A 16,383-nucleotide genomic window follows, 5' to 3' on the forward strand; every position below is an offset into this window, starting at 1 on the left:
GCTTTGAATGTGCTCATCCGAGCAAGTCTTTGCCGCAGCGCTGTTGTTGCTACTGTGGGTCCCGCTACTTCCGCTCGGCTGCTACTAGTGTCGGCAGCCACGCAGTAAAAGCGGGCAACGTTGGGCACGGCAGCAGTGACGTATGAAAGTCGTATTTTCAGGCGGGAGATTTGAAGCGCGCTAACGCGATGCGGACCACTAAAAACGTGATTTTATTTCAAAATAAGCACTTCCTTGGCACAAAAGCAGCACTACGAGGTTTCTGGACCGCTATTTCAACAATCAACGTGGACTTAATATTTGCCTTTAGTGTCCCTTTAAGTGTCCAACCTTGCAAGGGTTTCTCTAGAAAGTGAGTAGAAATTTTTAAAACAGAATTTTCCGATCTGCATTCAGTCTTCTTCCATTGGTGTGAAGACGCCCACAACAGTGGTTGGTGGACGCGATGACGATTGTAGCGCCAGTGAAAGTCGAAAACTGGAACCACATGCAGTTTTTGCAGGCTTCATTACGTTTTCTTTAATAATAAAATAAATACCGCAGTGGTCGTTTAAAGCATGCAGACTGTCAAATAAGGTATTATTACCACAGTCTCTCAAGCTTTGTTTAGTCTGCCTGAAAAACAACTGCAGTCGAATGAAAACTTGGTCTGTTCCAGCAACACTGGTGCGCCGGCATTGTGAATCGAGCTGTAGTGGTTCCACTCATGCCAAACATGCAAATAAAACGAACATGAGACGTGCTTCACAGAAGAACAGAAGGTCCCTGCTGTTTTTCAGTTATGTTTAGGTGTTCTGTGTTACATATGCGACATGACAGCCAACACGGACATCTTGTGAAAGCAAAATCTTCAGTGTAAAACCTTGGTGAATACTGGTACGAAGTTACGCATGAGGACTCACGCGCATGGCTTGAAAATTCCTTGAAGTCAGTTTCACTGCTCTACACCCAAAACGTCTTTTTTATTCTTTTTCTTTTATTCTTTTTCTTTCGTGCTCGCGTGGCTTGCATCTCTCCGCCAAAGGCAGGCAGGCAAGTGAACGCGTCGCGGGCAGCACCACCGAGCGCTTGTTTGAACGCGTGAGAAAAAAAAAGCAGAAATTGCTCTCTGATGCAAAGGAAAGCTGCCAGAAGTGCATAAAATACAATTTTAAGTTATGCATGTTTGTTTTCACCAAATAAGTCTACCCGTGAGAGTTTTTTGCTCCACTAGATTGAACCACATCGCTGTTGGGTGACGCTAGCGATCATACTTTCATGACATTCAGAAAATAAAATGTAATTCATCTTTTATTGGGCAAAAGCATGCTCGTTACCGCTGATGTGAAAAACAATTTTCTCATTTTAATCACAATCAAAAAGTTTTTCTCAGTGGTAGACAGTCCCTTTAATGCTCTTTGTTACCATGTCACTTACAGTGCGAGCCGTTGCTTGCTGATGAGTCCACTAGTTCTTTTTTTTTTAACTGTGAGTTAACACTCTTGCCATACAAATACTGGAATGCTTTCTCGTTCCCTCTGCTGTTTTTCATGTTCCTTAGTCTCACTTCGAAACTAAGTTTCAAACCACTGAAGTCGCTACCCACTTCAGCACCACCACACGGCTGCATGTCATACAGTGAAGTATAGTCTGTACCTAATTATTGTTACACTGTGCTATTTTTAGGTGTAGGGTAAAATATTGGGTAATAAAAAAGTTGTGTTGTCCTGCAATGGGCGTGGTCAGGCTGATGATGACACGTCAGTATGTATGTGTTTGAGTACCTGTGAGTGTGAGAAGACGCGTGTATAAACTTGAGTGAGTAGCTTGCAGTTTGAGAATATATGAGGGTAAAGGTGAGTACTGCCGCTCCAGGGACCGAAACGGTTTTTGCGCTGTCAGTTCTCTAAACGCAAAGTAAGCGTTGAGAGCACAGCAAGCTTACAAGCAGTGTCCTGATGCCTCGAGATAGCGCGTGCGGCAGGGACCTTCGAGCAGCACAGCATTCACACCCCCCGTCCCCTTCCCTTCCCCTGCCCTGGCGTCCCTTCATGGTCCTTACTTAAGACAGGTGGGGCATTTCCTCTCTGTTTGATCAGCAATCGCTGGCAGGCCTCGCATGCGGGTTGATGTTATCGCATGTGCCCTCCGTCTGATGGAGACGGCCGGCTTGTTTCATCTCCGCTTCAGCCGCTCTCGTCGCCAGTGCTCGCGAGCTTTTACTCGTGTGTAGAACTTACGATGCGCTGGATGGTGGTATCGATTTGGACGTTATACGGAAAATGACGGCAACGACGACGGGTCGGCATAAAATCGTTGAGAGTGCTTATATAATTGCAATAGCAATAAGAAGAAAAGGGGTTTTCGGCGTACAAACTGAATGTCCTAGCCACATACAGCTACGCTGTAAAAGGAAAACAATGTTTGTTAAATTTATTTATTTATTTATTTAATATACCTCAAAGGCCCCCCAACAGAGGGCTTTACGTGAGGGTGTGGGCAAACAATGTAGGGTTAATAAAACAATGATTCTATGGCATTTCGAAAGTTATCCGTGTTGGAATGATGGATGACACTTGGGGGAAGATCGTTCCAGTCCCTGGCTGCTTGGGCGAAAAAGGAGTGATGGTGGGCTGTGGTGCAAGCAGGGGGTGGGTAGACGGCCTTGAGGTGACTTGTGCGGGCTGAAGTGCGATGGGCTGATTGAATGGGAGAGTTATAATGAAACGCATGATACATTTTGTGATACAATGATAGCCTAGAAATCTTACGGCGTAGTTCAAGGTTAGGTAGACCTGCTTTTCTTTTAAGGTTAGTAACACTGGTATGATATGAGTAATCTGAGTAGATGAACCTAACTGCGCGGTTTTGAATTACTTCGATGGACTTACATAGGTTAATTTGAGGTGGGTCCCAAATGGCGGATGCGTACTCTAGTTTTGGGCGAATGAGTGTTTTGTAGGCTAGTAATTTCACTGATGGAGGCGCAAGATGTAAGTTACGACGAAAGTAACCGAGAGCTCTGTTAGCATTGTTAACTATTTTACTTACGTGAGAAGACCAGTTTAGATTCTGTGAGATGTTGAACGCACTTTTGGACACTTGCCCTGTTGAACGCACTTTTGGACACTTGCCCTGTTGAACGCACTTTTGGACACTTGCCCTGTTGAACGCACTTTTGGACACTTTCACGGCAGGTCGGCTTCAGACGGATCTCCGCCTTCCAGGCAATCCAGCGCATGTGCAAACGATAAAGCATTGCAAGAATACTCTTAATAACGCAGGTAGAGGCCTCAGAAAGAGGGAAGGGAGTGTCGATCTGGCTTCTTGAGGCTAGCTAAGTGACGTTATGTTGCACCCAGCAATACAATTGATCGAGAAGAAAAAAAACCTAGCTTTCGCCTTGCAGTCGTCTTAGGAGAATGCATTAGGGACAGTGTAACTCATTAGCATTGAGGCACTGTTATACGTTGCAGCTTTGTCTACCACTTCTGCTGATAACCACATAGATGTATTTAGAGTGTTATTTGACAAAGTACAATTTTATTGATCCAGTATTCTGTTTATTTGCAAGTGTCGAAAATGATCGCTGTAGAGGTTATTGCAGAACACTCAACTGCATGAAACCCTTTTTCTTGCCTTATCGAGTGAAATATGGAGTGCTCGTGAGATGACTTTTTCCGTCAGATTTGAATGAATCGAAATATTTCTAGCTTTTCATAAGAGCCCCATAATGATTATTCAGGCACTTGACTGTAAATGCAACTTACCGGGAAAGCCTGAGCAAGGGCTCCTGAGCAAGCCCCCCCCCCCTCACGGAGAAAGGTAATCTGACAAGATTTGGAGGGGGGGCCCTTGGTCTGTCGCGGACCGAAATTCCACCACCACCAAGATGGTGGTGGAAGAGCCTGGCGGTCGAAATACGCGTGCATTTACTGTTTTTACTGGATCGGAGAGAATCCTCGTTTGAAATTTCATGTATTATGACAAGAGAGGAAAGACGTTCTTAATTTTCCGACACCTTGTGACAGCTCGGTGTGCAACCCCGAAGCATCGCACTGTAAAAGTACTAAGAAGTTGCGCACATGTGGAAAGGCTCTTAGAACTTTGGTTCCTAGGAACCGCTTCTGCATAATTCTGTAGCAGAGAACAGGTTGGAAAAAAAATAATAGTGGCGGGAGGGGAGGGGGCACTTGCTCGGGATTTTGCGGTGCTTCTCCACTGTACTCCAGGATGTGAAATTACCTGGTCCAAAATGCTCCAAGATGAAATTTTTTGCTGCTCCCAAGTGCTACAAAATGCAAATTTTTCTGCTCCAAAAGTTGCTCCAACTCCGTAGTCCTCGGTAGCATCATTGCAAATAGTGCGTAGTGACGGTTATGTGCTTGCTCCCTGATGAATTAAAGCGCAACACCGTGCTGGCTTGTGCTAGTTGGTACATACTTACCAGGGAACAGCGCATACAGCTGGAGGACAAATACTGTTGCTTGTCCTCCTTGCCCACCTTCACTTCATATAGCATAACAATGCCTATGCATAAAATTTTAATGAAGACCCACAGAAGCCAAGGGATGTATAGGGGACGTTAATTGTACTATTTTAACTGTATTGCAGTAATTACATTATAAGTGCAGAGAAGGTTAAGTGGACTCAGAGACAACTTGCCGCCAGCAGAGACCAAGTCTGCAGCCTTTGGATAATGCACCCGACAATGCTCTGCTTCGCCTCATGCTCTACCTTGCTTGGCTTCATTATCTCTGGGTCTTCATTAAGGATTGTATCAACAAAGAAACGAGCCCATAAAATTTCCTTCTTTTATTTATGCATAAAATGGCATTATTAAACCCTCATTTTGGCTTGTAGAATGCCCAGTCTACAGTGTGAAAATGATTTAGGTGAAAAAGCACCCTAGCCTGAAAAAAAAAAAGCATCATTTTTGCATTGCTGATGGTGAGAAAGGATCCCTAAATCATGCAAAAACACTGTAGTTGGAACCATCTCTCATTCTTCCCATCTTGATGTGCTGCCATCTTGAATTGTTCAAACTCTCAGTTATGCGGTTCCATTCCCACTCTTGTCGCCTACAATACAAACTTCACAGGAAAACTCCAGAAAAAAAAGAATAATCGGCTGCTCTGACGATGTTTTCTATGCGTAAAACTCATATTGGCTCAGTGCACCAGCACACTGAGAGGCACCTTCCTACTGGGGGTCATAATACGACAGTGCCCAGTATCTGCTGGCAAAGTGCTCACCTTCGGGGCCTTTTCTGCAAAAACGTCATCGATCCACCGCTTCTTTAATTATCACACTGCACTTCCCGGCCACGGTGGCCATATTTCAATGCAGGTGGAATGCAAGAACACCCATGCGCCTAAATTTAATTGCACGTTGAAGAACTCTAGGTGGTAAAAAGTAGGCCGGAGTCCCCCGCATTGCTCATAATGACATTGTTTCGGCACCCAAGACCCCTGAAATTACATGATCAGACTTACCGCAAGCTGAAAATTGATGTGTTTGCGAAATGTGCACTTTCACTTTGCATTTTTAAATAAATCGACAGTGCACCACGTGATGAATAATAACAAAGAAAATAGCTTTACAGTCAATATTTTTTGGTGTCCTTAGTTGTGTGAACAGTCTGGTACATGTGCATGGGCAACAGGTTACTGCCCTGCAGTGTAGTCCTTTTTTTTGCTCGGAATGCAAGGTTTTTCTTCCTCAAAGGCGTAAAGTTCTGCTACAAAAGCACCAATTCCAGCTTTTGTCACTGATGCTTTCCTAGTTCAGTACCAAAGCATCCACACGGATCACCACTGTGATGCTATTGCAATAAAAAAATGTCGGGCTCTGCAGGGTTGAAGCATGGGGCTCAGCATAGAGTTTCTTACAATAATACCTAGAGGGGAATCTGGCGTTAGTGTCTACGCGGGCTCCTTGAGCAGCGCTTCAACCACCATGGGAATGATGGGAAGTACAGGCTTCGGATTTGCTTCGGATGGATTAGGTTCTTGAGATTCGCAACACTTGTTTGCCGAGTGTAAAACAAAGTGACAGGAAGTTATTTCCAATTAAAACTTGCTTCATTCTTTTGTACGTAAACCTTATTGCAAAACGTTTGCGTGACCGTGAGATGGAACTGAAACCTGGACAAATTCAATCACCAGGGTATGCATTGCTCTGCAATTGTGTTCCAGATTTGGCATCACAATATAATAAATTATTTTCGTTACAACACTTAAAACAAACGCGCTTGTTTTTCCATCGAAAGTACGCATTATCTATTAATGGAAATAACAGTACTGTATTGAGCAGGGGCGTAGCCAGAAATTTTTTTTTTTTTTGGGGGGGGGGGGGTTCAACCATACTTTATGTATGTTCGTGCGTGCGTTTGTATGTGCGCGTGTATATATACGCAAGCAAAACTGAAAAACTTCGGGGGGGGGGGGTTCAACCCCCCAACCCCCCTGGCTACGTCCCTGGTATTGAGTGACAAACACTTAACATATCATTTGCTGCGATGCCAGATGAGTCTCCCCAAGTGGCCTGTCTCCAACGCATCTCTCGTTGTGTTGTGAAGTAGAGTCAAAGGAGCACGACGGTGCGTCTACTTAGCTTCGCCATCGTTTTGCAGTTGATTTGAAAGAGTTTTGACACATAACGCTTATCACAAAACGTGAACTCTATGCAATTTCCTGAACTTGCTTGGGACGCTAGATCTATGAGCAGTGGTGAGTGCACGACGCTTTGCTAAAATTGTCAAATAGAACATGTAAAGCTGCAACGTGCCGGCAAACCAAGGAGCGTAGCGGTCTTCAGCCTCTTTGAACAACAAAGGCTTGAGTGCTTTGTAATCCACTCCACTGCCTACGCCTCGCAAAGAACGAAACTGAAACCGTCGGAAAAGATCCCTAGACAGTTCGCTAGCTAACGAAATCCATTCCGAAGCCTGTGGTTCCCATCATTCCCAAGGTGGTTGAACGATCGCAGCGCGAGTTTCCTCTCTAGGTTATTGTATGAAACTTTGTGTCGTTCTGTCTTCGGCTGTAGTTGGTTTTTATACAAAGTTTATTTCTTATTACATAGTTTTTCTTTGTTTTATATTTGTGCAGTGTTGTTATTTTCTTTTTTTCTTGTGGCATCTAAGAAGGTTTTTTTTTTACATTGATTTACATTGACATTCATATATGCTAGTGTTGCTTCTGAGTGCTCATGATTGCGTGTGTGTGTTTTTTTTGTTCTTGCCTACCGATGTTTTTGTAACGTAATGCGTATTTTTTATCAATGTTGTTGTAACTGATTGTTTATTGTGGACTCCCAATGGGTGTTCAAACAGCTATGTACAACCCGCCCCCTCCACTGTAATGCCTGAATGGCGCTGTGGGTACGTGAGTAAAAAAATAACTGAATAATAACAAGGAAAATACTTTTACAGTCAATATTTTTGGTGTCCTTATGTGCATGGGCAACAGGTTACTACACTGGTTACTGCCCTGCACTGTAGTCTTTTTTTTTTGCTCAGAATGGAAGGTTTTTCTTCCTCAAGGGGGTAACGTTCTGCTACAAAAGCTCCAAATGCCGCTTTTGTCAGTGATGCTTTACTAGTTCAGTGCTGAAGCATCCACACAGATCACCACTGTGATGCTATTGCAATAAAAAAGCCGGGCTCTGCAGGGTTGAAGAATGGGGCACAGTTTTGGGTTGACGAGCTTTCCATTATGATGCTGACTGTGTATTTTATGGTGACTGTGCAGTGGTGAAAGTGGTGTACTCACGTGACAGTGAGGCCCACGTGGCGGCGGTGTCCCAGTTGTGCGAACTGCTGCGGCGCGAGCTGGGTTTTCGGGTCGAGTGGGACGAGGCAGCCGTGGACCTTGCACACGTGACGCATGACTGGGCGATGGCCATGGCCCAGCTTCCGTGTCCTCACTTCAACCCGGCTACCAAGACGACCACCCCTGTCAAGATGCTGGTGCTCGAGTCGGATGGGGCACTGCTCAAGCACCAGGCCTACCGACAGCACAAGGTGAGCTTATTCATTCACCTGGATACCTTGCCATGGAGACTCGAAAGTACCGGGTGTTGTGTCGTGTGACCCCTGGTGACATGCGAAAACACCAGTGCGGTAAAGGTCCCTGTTCATGCCACCGGGTGGCACTGGGCCTGCCGCATGTCTCTTTGCTGCCACCAACCCGGCGTCGCCATGCCGGTCATGTGACCCGTGCCTCGCTGACCAATAGCCCTTTTTCCTCCTCCATAAAACCACCTGCAATAAACGCGGGAGGGCAGTCTCCCGTCAGTCTCGCCGAAGCTCGGTCTACGGCTCGTCACTTTACGCGCCCTCCCGTCGCTCGGCCTCTCCGTCGACCTGCCGTGGGGTGACGCCGCGCTCCTGCCTATACAACACCGGGGCCAGGCACGCACCAATACAGATTCTGTCCCTCTGAACGAAGACTGATTCATCTCATTCCGCATAAAGCGCCTGGAGGTAATATGCAGCAAGTCTAGAAATTCACTAATACTAGTCACACACTCATTTTGAAACCAAATAGGACCGTAAATATGAATGATACTTCTACACATTACAGAAAATAGGTAACCGATTACAATTACAATTACTCCCTTTAAAATGTAATTGATTGCAGTGGTCAATTACAGTTCCAGAAAAGTGACTGAGTAATTGCAGAAATGTAATCGCTTACTTTCACGTTGCTTTCTATAAGACATTTATTGCCATAACACAGTAACACAAACTTCCTCAAACTGCAATGAACTACTTTGGCTTGCGTGAAGGCTTGGAGGCTTATTTTGGCTTCTGTGATATGGTACACAACTAATGAAACCAACAGACTAAGCCAAGGAAAGCAATGGGGAGATTTGTGCTTTCTTAACTGTAGTGTAAATGTTCTCACCTAAATTGTAAGCAATTAAAGTGGACGAAAAATCACCCTTTCCGTTGATGGAATCCGAAGAGACAACTTTCGAATTATGCGTCCGATGCTCTCCCATTTAAGCTTCGTTCGTGGCCACTTCCCTTCACTTTTTGTAGAGTATTGATATCGCCTTAATAGCTCGGAGTATTAGCCAGCACCACTTGAAGCCCAGGCTGCGAGTGTGGAGCACTCTTTCTTTTGCCAGAGCGTGTCACGGGTCACCTGATCTTCGCACGAGGTGGCGGCTGACCAATAAACCCTCGCATGCCACCTAAAGCGTCAAGTCTGCCAGAACACAGCCCTCGCTATGAAAGTACGAAAGAAGGGGAATTCGCCTTCTTTCGTACTTCAGTGTTATCGTATTACACGTTAACTTTCAACAGGAGCTGTTTTCCTATATTGTCGTTGTTGATTCTTCTACGTTTTTCTCATTACAAGGTCAGCTGCTACACTGAACACTTTCACAATGCATGTGCTGGGTGGTATTGTAATGGAGGGTCACCTTGCGCACCAGCTTGTAGTTGTGCAGTGCTTCGATGCAAGTGACCATGACCTCTATGAAGCGCTTTGCTGTTGCTGGCACTCAGGTCAGGCATTACAGTTAAGGCCAAGGAAAAGGTGAAAAAATAGGCTGTGTAGGGACACCCCTGTCCTGTCTGACAGGGGGTCCCAACAGAGCGGTCGCATATTTTTCGGGACCAGAACTGCCATGGAAGACTGGTTATTTTGGAAAAAAAATTAATTGATTATCAGTAATCATTTACAAGAAAGTGTAATTCAATTACCCAGAATGTTAGTTTTGAAAAAGCAATCGATTATATCACAAATTTAAAAGATGTAATTGACTACTTGTAACACGTTACATACAACTCTGATGTGAATGCATTCCTGCACCGTTGCAATGTCCTCAGTTTGTAGGACATTGTAATACATGACCTTGACTAGGCCTGTGCGAATATTCGAGCACTTTGAATATTCTAACGAATAGTACAGTATTCGAGTTCGCTTCAATTCGAATTTAAATTATTGAAACTTTCGAAGTATTTGAAATGAATGAATAAGTGTATATTAGTCCACTTGTAACCCTCCTGTAAAGGTGGTTTCACTGCAGTGGAGGAGTGCTACACCGTGAATACACATTTCCAGGGAAAATCCGCACTGCCGCGAAGCCCCACTTCAAGGTTAAATGAACATATTACCCTCAGATCGATTCATAATCTTTTAAGTTTAAAAACTTGTTATACCAGCTTATATGCTCCAAATATAGTAAATTTTAAAATGTGTCATATTTTACAGGTGATCACTTGCATTCTACCGAAAGCCAAATCCTGCCACTATTCAAAGTTGCTTCCACTTCCTTTGAACCAAAAAGAATGACATTTGCACATGCCTTGTTACAATATAAAAAAACGTTGAACAGATTGGTTGGGTCATGACAAATGTGGTAATCTTTTTTTATAATATGTGACATATACTATTCAAATTCGATTTGAAATTATTTGACCAAAATCACTATTCGCTTCGAACCTAAAATTTACTATTCACACAAGCCTATCCTTGACGTCTATGGATATGCACGTAACTGGCTGTCCCTCCTTGAGAAAGTCGATGACACCCCGGAGTTGCTCACACCAAAAGGGTCTTCCACCGGGAGTCGTTCAACATCCCTTGGAGGTATCTAGCTGAAACATTCTGCCAAGTACTGTTATCTCCGACAATCATTCGGAAAGGGTTGCCATGGTTTTGGGTTTTGACCATGAAGAAAGGCCTCAAAGTCAGCCCACTGCAACCCTTAAGGCCTTTTTCCAGCCTCTCTAGGCCCATCAAAGAACTTCGCCGACTTCTCGGGATGGTGAACCACCTAGCTAGGTTCCTTCCTAACATCTCCGAGATCATGGCACCCCTGCGTGCTCTTCTGAGCAAGCAAATGGCCTAGTCATGGCCCCACGAACTAGAGTCAGCCTTCACCAAGATAAAAAAGCCGCACCTCCCCGAAGGGGATCGTGAGGAAATGCGAATGCATTTGGGTGCACCCGATGAGTGTGCGATTAATTCATGAAGAGAGACGAGAGTGTGCACGTAAGCATTATTTATTCATACGTCAGCACCTGTTCGTGTTATCGTTGTACCTGACGGCCCCAATCACCGCCTTGTGGTCTCTGAAGTGCACGGTCAAAGGGTCTTCGAGAAGCATACGCGCAGCACAGTTTCGCGTAAAGACCAGATCAATGCAACTCCCATGAATGGTAGTGGGGCACGTGTTGTTGGAGGCGGCAGAGACAATGCATAGAGTGCTTGGTCTGCATGTACTCCACCATCCACTCGCCACTCTTCTTGCACACATCAATGTTGAAGTCGCCGACCAAGACAATGGGATCAGAGGGTTTGGAGCGCACACGCACACTTTCCATAGCTGCGTCCAGCTTCGCGTCAACGGCGTGCCGAGCGAGGTTGGGCGCGAGGTACACGGTCACCACAAAGACTCCGTCTTCGGTGTAGGTAAGGGCATACAAGTCCTTGTACGGAGACGCGTCTCGAACGGGAGACGTGGCAACGGTGTGCGATATCAGTTCCCGTACTCGCATCGCGGATGCGAGCGCCCTCACCGGGTACACTCCTCCTCTCCCTTACCCTCCGCTGCTCCGCGATGTGAGCACCATCACACGCCCGCGCGCTCCTCCTCCCCCTTACCCTCCGCCGCTCACCACCTGCTCCGGTTGCTAGGCGCGGCGCAGCTGTTGCTAGGGGCGAGAAGGAGCCCGTGCGGAGAGATCTGTGCGCACGCCGACCAGGGACGCACGACAACCCCGACTATGAAATGCATTCGCATTTAAAACAACTGCTGGTATCAGATCGGTGCATGGCTAAATACCACCCCTTCTATGCCATCACAGTTTCGGCGGACGCCAATGCTTTTGGATTAGGAGCTGTCCTACTTCAAATGTAACATTCAGTAGAACGTCAACCAGTGGCATTTGCTTCTCGCTTCAAGACAGCCACGGAACAGAAGTACAGTCAGACAGGAAAGGAAGCTCTGGCAGCGACATCGGAAGTGCGTAGGTTTTAGAGATTCATACGTCGCATAAATTTTGTGGTGGAAGCGGACCACCAACCACTAGCCACTGTTCAGCAAAATGGAACTTGACATGCTCTCCTTGTATCCATGAGCTTGAGGCAGCGCCTCAAGCTCATGCTCTACCAGTTCACTATGCAATATGTCCCGGGAAAACTACTAGCAACTGCCGATTCTGTCTTGAGTATACCACCGGAGGTTTCTTCTCCCCTCAACACGGTGGAATTGTGCACAAAAGAAGTTCTTAACAACGTATCCTCAACTTTGTCATTGAATCTGGGCGGCATCAGGAGAGCTTAAATCACGGATGGTCAGTGCACATCCCTTATTTCTAGGCTTGTGCGAATAGCAAATTTTAGGTTCGAAGCGAATAGTAATTTGCTCGAATAATTTCGAATCGAATTCTGTAGTATATATACCATAATATAAAGAAAAACGAGCATCTTTGTCATGACCCAACTAACCTGCACAATATTGTTACACTTAAAGGAGACCATCAAGGTTGAAGGGGGCTGTTTATTATGTTGTGAGGGTGAGCTCAGGAGCGGCCGACTAGTTGGTGATTTTCACCTCGTCCTCTTCTTTCTAACCCGGAGCGGCAAGCACATTTACTGTGGCCTTCGTTGTCCTCGTCCATATGCGCAACATTCCTCTCCTCGCAGACGAAGGCCACCGGACGAGTCAGGCGATTTGTCTCGGCGTGAACAATTTCAGGCGGGCGACATGGACAACTTGGGTCTTGGCAGATCTTCGACCACTTGCCGTGAGGCGAGCTATTGTGTAGGTGACCTCTGTGTGTCTGTTGACTATAACAAATGGTCCATCGTAAGTGGCCGAAACCTTTTGGCACAACCCACGTTTTTATGTAGGAGTCCACAACCACACTAAATCACCATGGCCATAGTTTACAGGTCTGTGGTGAATGTCGCAGCGTGCTTTCGCTCTGTCTTGCGATGCCAAGCTGCGTAACCGAGCTATGCAACGCTCCTCTTCGGCAAGGCAGAGGGTCTCGGCGACAGTGACGTTTTCGTGATCACTGAAAGGGAAGACTGTCGATTGTGTGCTGGGGCGAACGTACGTACAGCAAGAAGAAAGTCTTGTGCTTTGCGGTGTTGAATGTGTACATAGTGAAAGGCAGTACGTCATCCCAGTTCTTGTGGTCGGATGAAACATAGATAGACACCATGTTGATAATTGTCCGGTTGGTACGCTCCGTAAGCCCATTCGTTTGTGGATGGTAAGGGGTCGAGTGACGCAAGCGGGGTTCGTACAAACGAAGGAGCTCCTCCACGACATCCGCTGTGAATTGTCATCCACGGTCGCTGATGATCACGCGAGGTGGGCCATGTTGGAGGATGACGTGTTGTAGCAAGAACAATGAGACGTCACTGGCGGTTGTGGAGGGAATGGCCGCCGTCTCGCAGTAGCATGTAAGGTAGCCGACGCAAACAATCATCTATCGGTTGCCGTATGCTGATTTTGGAAAGAGGCCCAGGAAGTCAATGCCCACTTGCTGGAAAGGTGCGCTTTGGAGTTGGCATCGGCTGCAGGACACCAGCTGGAGCAGTAGATGGACGCTTGTGGCGCTGGCACTGCATGCAGCTGGCCACATACATCTCAACAGACTTTTCTATAAATAAAATAAATAAGAGCTTTCCTTAGTCCGGTGAAGCATCCGCGCAGAACCTAAATCTCCAGACGTAGGGTCGTCGTGCATAACAGTCATAATCGACGTTCGAAGGTTCTCCGGCACCACCAGCAGAAAACGTGCACCACTACTGGAGAGGTTCTTGTATAGCAGTCCATCACGCACACAGAAATAAATGGCGTATTGTAGTAGAGGTGAATGCAGCGGCGAAGAGCGGCGCTAGTTTGGCGTCCTTTCGCTGTTCTACTTTGAAACTTAGGAAGTCTGGAAAATTAGGTGATACAGAAGCTACAAGGTGGACAAGGTCATCGGCGTCACTGTCCGTTGTGCAAGTGGCATATGTGAGAGGCAGTCCGCATCGGCATGTCGTCGACTGCTCTTATAAGAGACGGCGAAGCTGTATCCTTGCAGCCGAAGTGCCCAGTGCGCTAAGGCGGCCACAAGGATCACGAAGGTTGACAAGCCAACACAAAGTGTGGTGGTCAGTGACAACTGTAAAGGGGTGTCCGTACAGGTAAGAATGAAACCGCTGAATTGCAAATATTACTGCCAGGAATTCTTGTTCCGTAACGGTGTAATTCTGTTCAGGTCTGCTTAGTGAGCGACTTGCGTATGCGATGACATGTTCACGGTCACCGTAACTGTTGGACTAGGACGGCACCAATACCTATACTGCTGGCATCCTGTATGAAGTTCTGTCGGAGCAGAAGGATTGAAGTGCTGAAGGACAGGTCGTGACGTCAGCAGGAACTTCAATTGCCGAAACGAAGAATCGCACTCCGGAGTCCACTCAAAAGGAATGTCCTTTTGTAGCAGGCATGTGAGCGGATACGCGACGTCGGCAAATTTCGGAATAAAGTGGCCGAAGTACAAGCAAAGCCCTAGAAAACTATGGAGCTCTTTCAAAGAGCGTGGGGCACTGAACGCCTCAATGGCTGCTGTCTTCTGGGGATCAAGGACGGATGCCATCCTTATCAACGAGGTGCCCAAGTACGAGGGTTTGGCGGTCTCCGAAGGGGCATTTCGAGTTTAAAACTGGGCTAGTGTTCCGAATGCAGTTCAAAACAATATCCAGACGCGAGTTGTGTTCACTGAATGTTCGGCCAAAGATGACGACGTTGTCGAGGTAGCACATGCAGATGTTCCACTTCAAGCCAGTGCAGAATGTTGTCCATGAATCTCTCGAACGTTGCCGGAGCGTTGCACAGTCCACATGGCATCACATTAAATTCAAAGAACCCATCAGGGGTTACAAAGGCAGTCTTTTCCTTGTCCTCAGGATGCATCGAAATTTGCCAATAGCCGGATCGTAAGTCTACGGAGGAAAAATAAGAGGCCGAATGTAAGCAGTCTATTGCGTCATCAATACCTGGCAATGGGTATACTACATCGTTTTTAGTTACAGCATTCAGTCAGGCGAGTCGACGCAAAATCTCCAAGATCCATCTTTCTTTTTAACGAGAATCACTGGTGCTGCCCACGGACTGGCTGACTCTTGTATCACTCCATTTTTCATCGCTTTCTGCACTTGATTGTTGATAATCTGGCGCTCTGATTGAGAAAACACGATATGGCTCTTGCCGAATTGGACTTGCCGAGCCAGTGTTGATGGCATGGCGTGTTCGAGATGCAGGCATGCGGGGTACTTTGTCGTTCTACGCAGAGTCGAATACGGAAACTAAAGCTCGGTGCTCGCTTGTGCTAAGTGATTTATTTATCATTGACATAAGTTCCATGTCCGAACTGTGACAACCAGGTTCTTCCGGCGTGTCTGTAAGTTTGGCCAGCAATAAGGACACGTGTTCTCTGCTGACCAATGCTAACTTCAAACCGTCCGGTAGTATCATGGGCTCTGAAGAGCAGTTTACAGTCCATAGGCCAGTGCTGTCCGCCATTGATGGATACCACACAATGGGGAACCAACACGTTCTTCTTCACACAGTTAATGTGCATTGGATTCTACGCTTGCATCGAAGCTGTCGGAACCGGCGCCGTGACAGACAACAGGCACACGTACGGTAGATGACGCAGGTATGAGAGTATCTCCGCAGACACAGTGTAGTTTCGTCGTCATCCACAGGGGTTTCCACTGAGTTCTGACTGGCATCCGGTCACTCACAAATACTTTTCCTGTGCGGCAGTCTACAGTGGCACCACATTCCACAGAAAGCCTATGCCCAGAAAAACGTCATTAGTCAATCGAGGAATAACCGCAAACTCTGTCGTAATAATATGGTCTCCCAAAAACACATCACTGCTACACACACCAATAGGACGCAGCGGCTCTCCACTCACACCACACAACTTCTAAGTGTCGTACGTCCCACCTGAAAACAACTTTTCGCCCTAACACATCTTTGAAGAAAGCACTCATCACAGAAATTGTCGCCCCTGTGTCCACCAAAGTCATCACAGGCACATCATCAACAAAAACATGCACTTTGTTTTTAAGCATCAACACAGGTGGTATTTCTGTCAGTAGCACATCTCCAATGACCTCACCCCCATCGGCCGCGCTAGCTAGTTTTTCGGTGGCGAAGCGGATGCTTTGCAACGCAGCATTGAGGGAGAACAATGAGTGCGAGGTGTCGGTGGAGGCGTCAAACTCCTGTCACATGCCAGGGACTGGTTGCGAAAGCTGCTTGACCAATAATTGTTGCCAGGTGGTATGTGTGCTGGCCGCGGGACACCGTGAGGCTGTACGGAGCGTCGTGAAAATTCTGATGGTTGGTCATACCGAGGAGCCACAC

General features: G+C 46.5%; 1 protein-coding gene across 2 annotated transcripts in view; it reads left to right on the forward strand.

Moving 5' to 3' along the window:
• The window catches only part of LOC119372426 (uncharacterized), a 140,116-nt gene that overhangs the window by 121,254 nt on the left and 2,479 nt on the right, over positions 1-16,383 (forward strand). For both annotated transcript variants that reach the window (XM_037642905.2, XM_037642906.2), the window contains exon 10: positions 7,734-8,005. In XM_037642905.2, the coding sequence (XP_037498833.1) occupies positions 7,734-8,005 (272 nt within the window). The remainder of the gene's footprint in view (positions 1-7,733; positions 8,006-16,383) is intronic.

This window comes from Rhipicephalus sanguineus, chromosome 10 (assembly GCF_013339695.2).
Source record: "Rhipicephalus sanguineus isolate Rsan-2018 chromosome 10, BIME_Rsan_1.4, whole genome shotgun sequence".
Classification (NCBI taxonomy): Eukaryota; Metazoa; Arthropoda; class Arachnida; order Ixodida; family Ixodidae; genus Rhipicephalus; species Rhipicephalus sanguineus.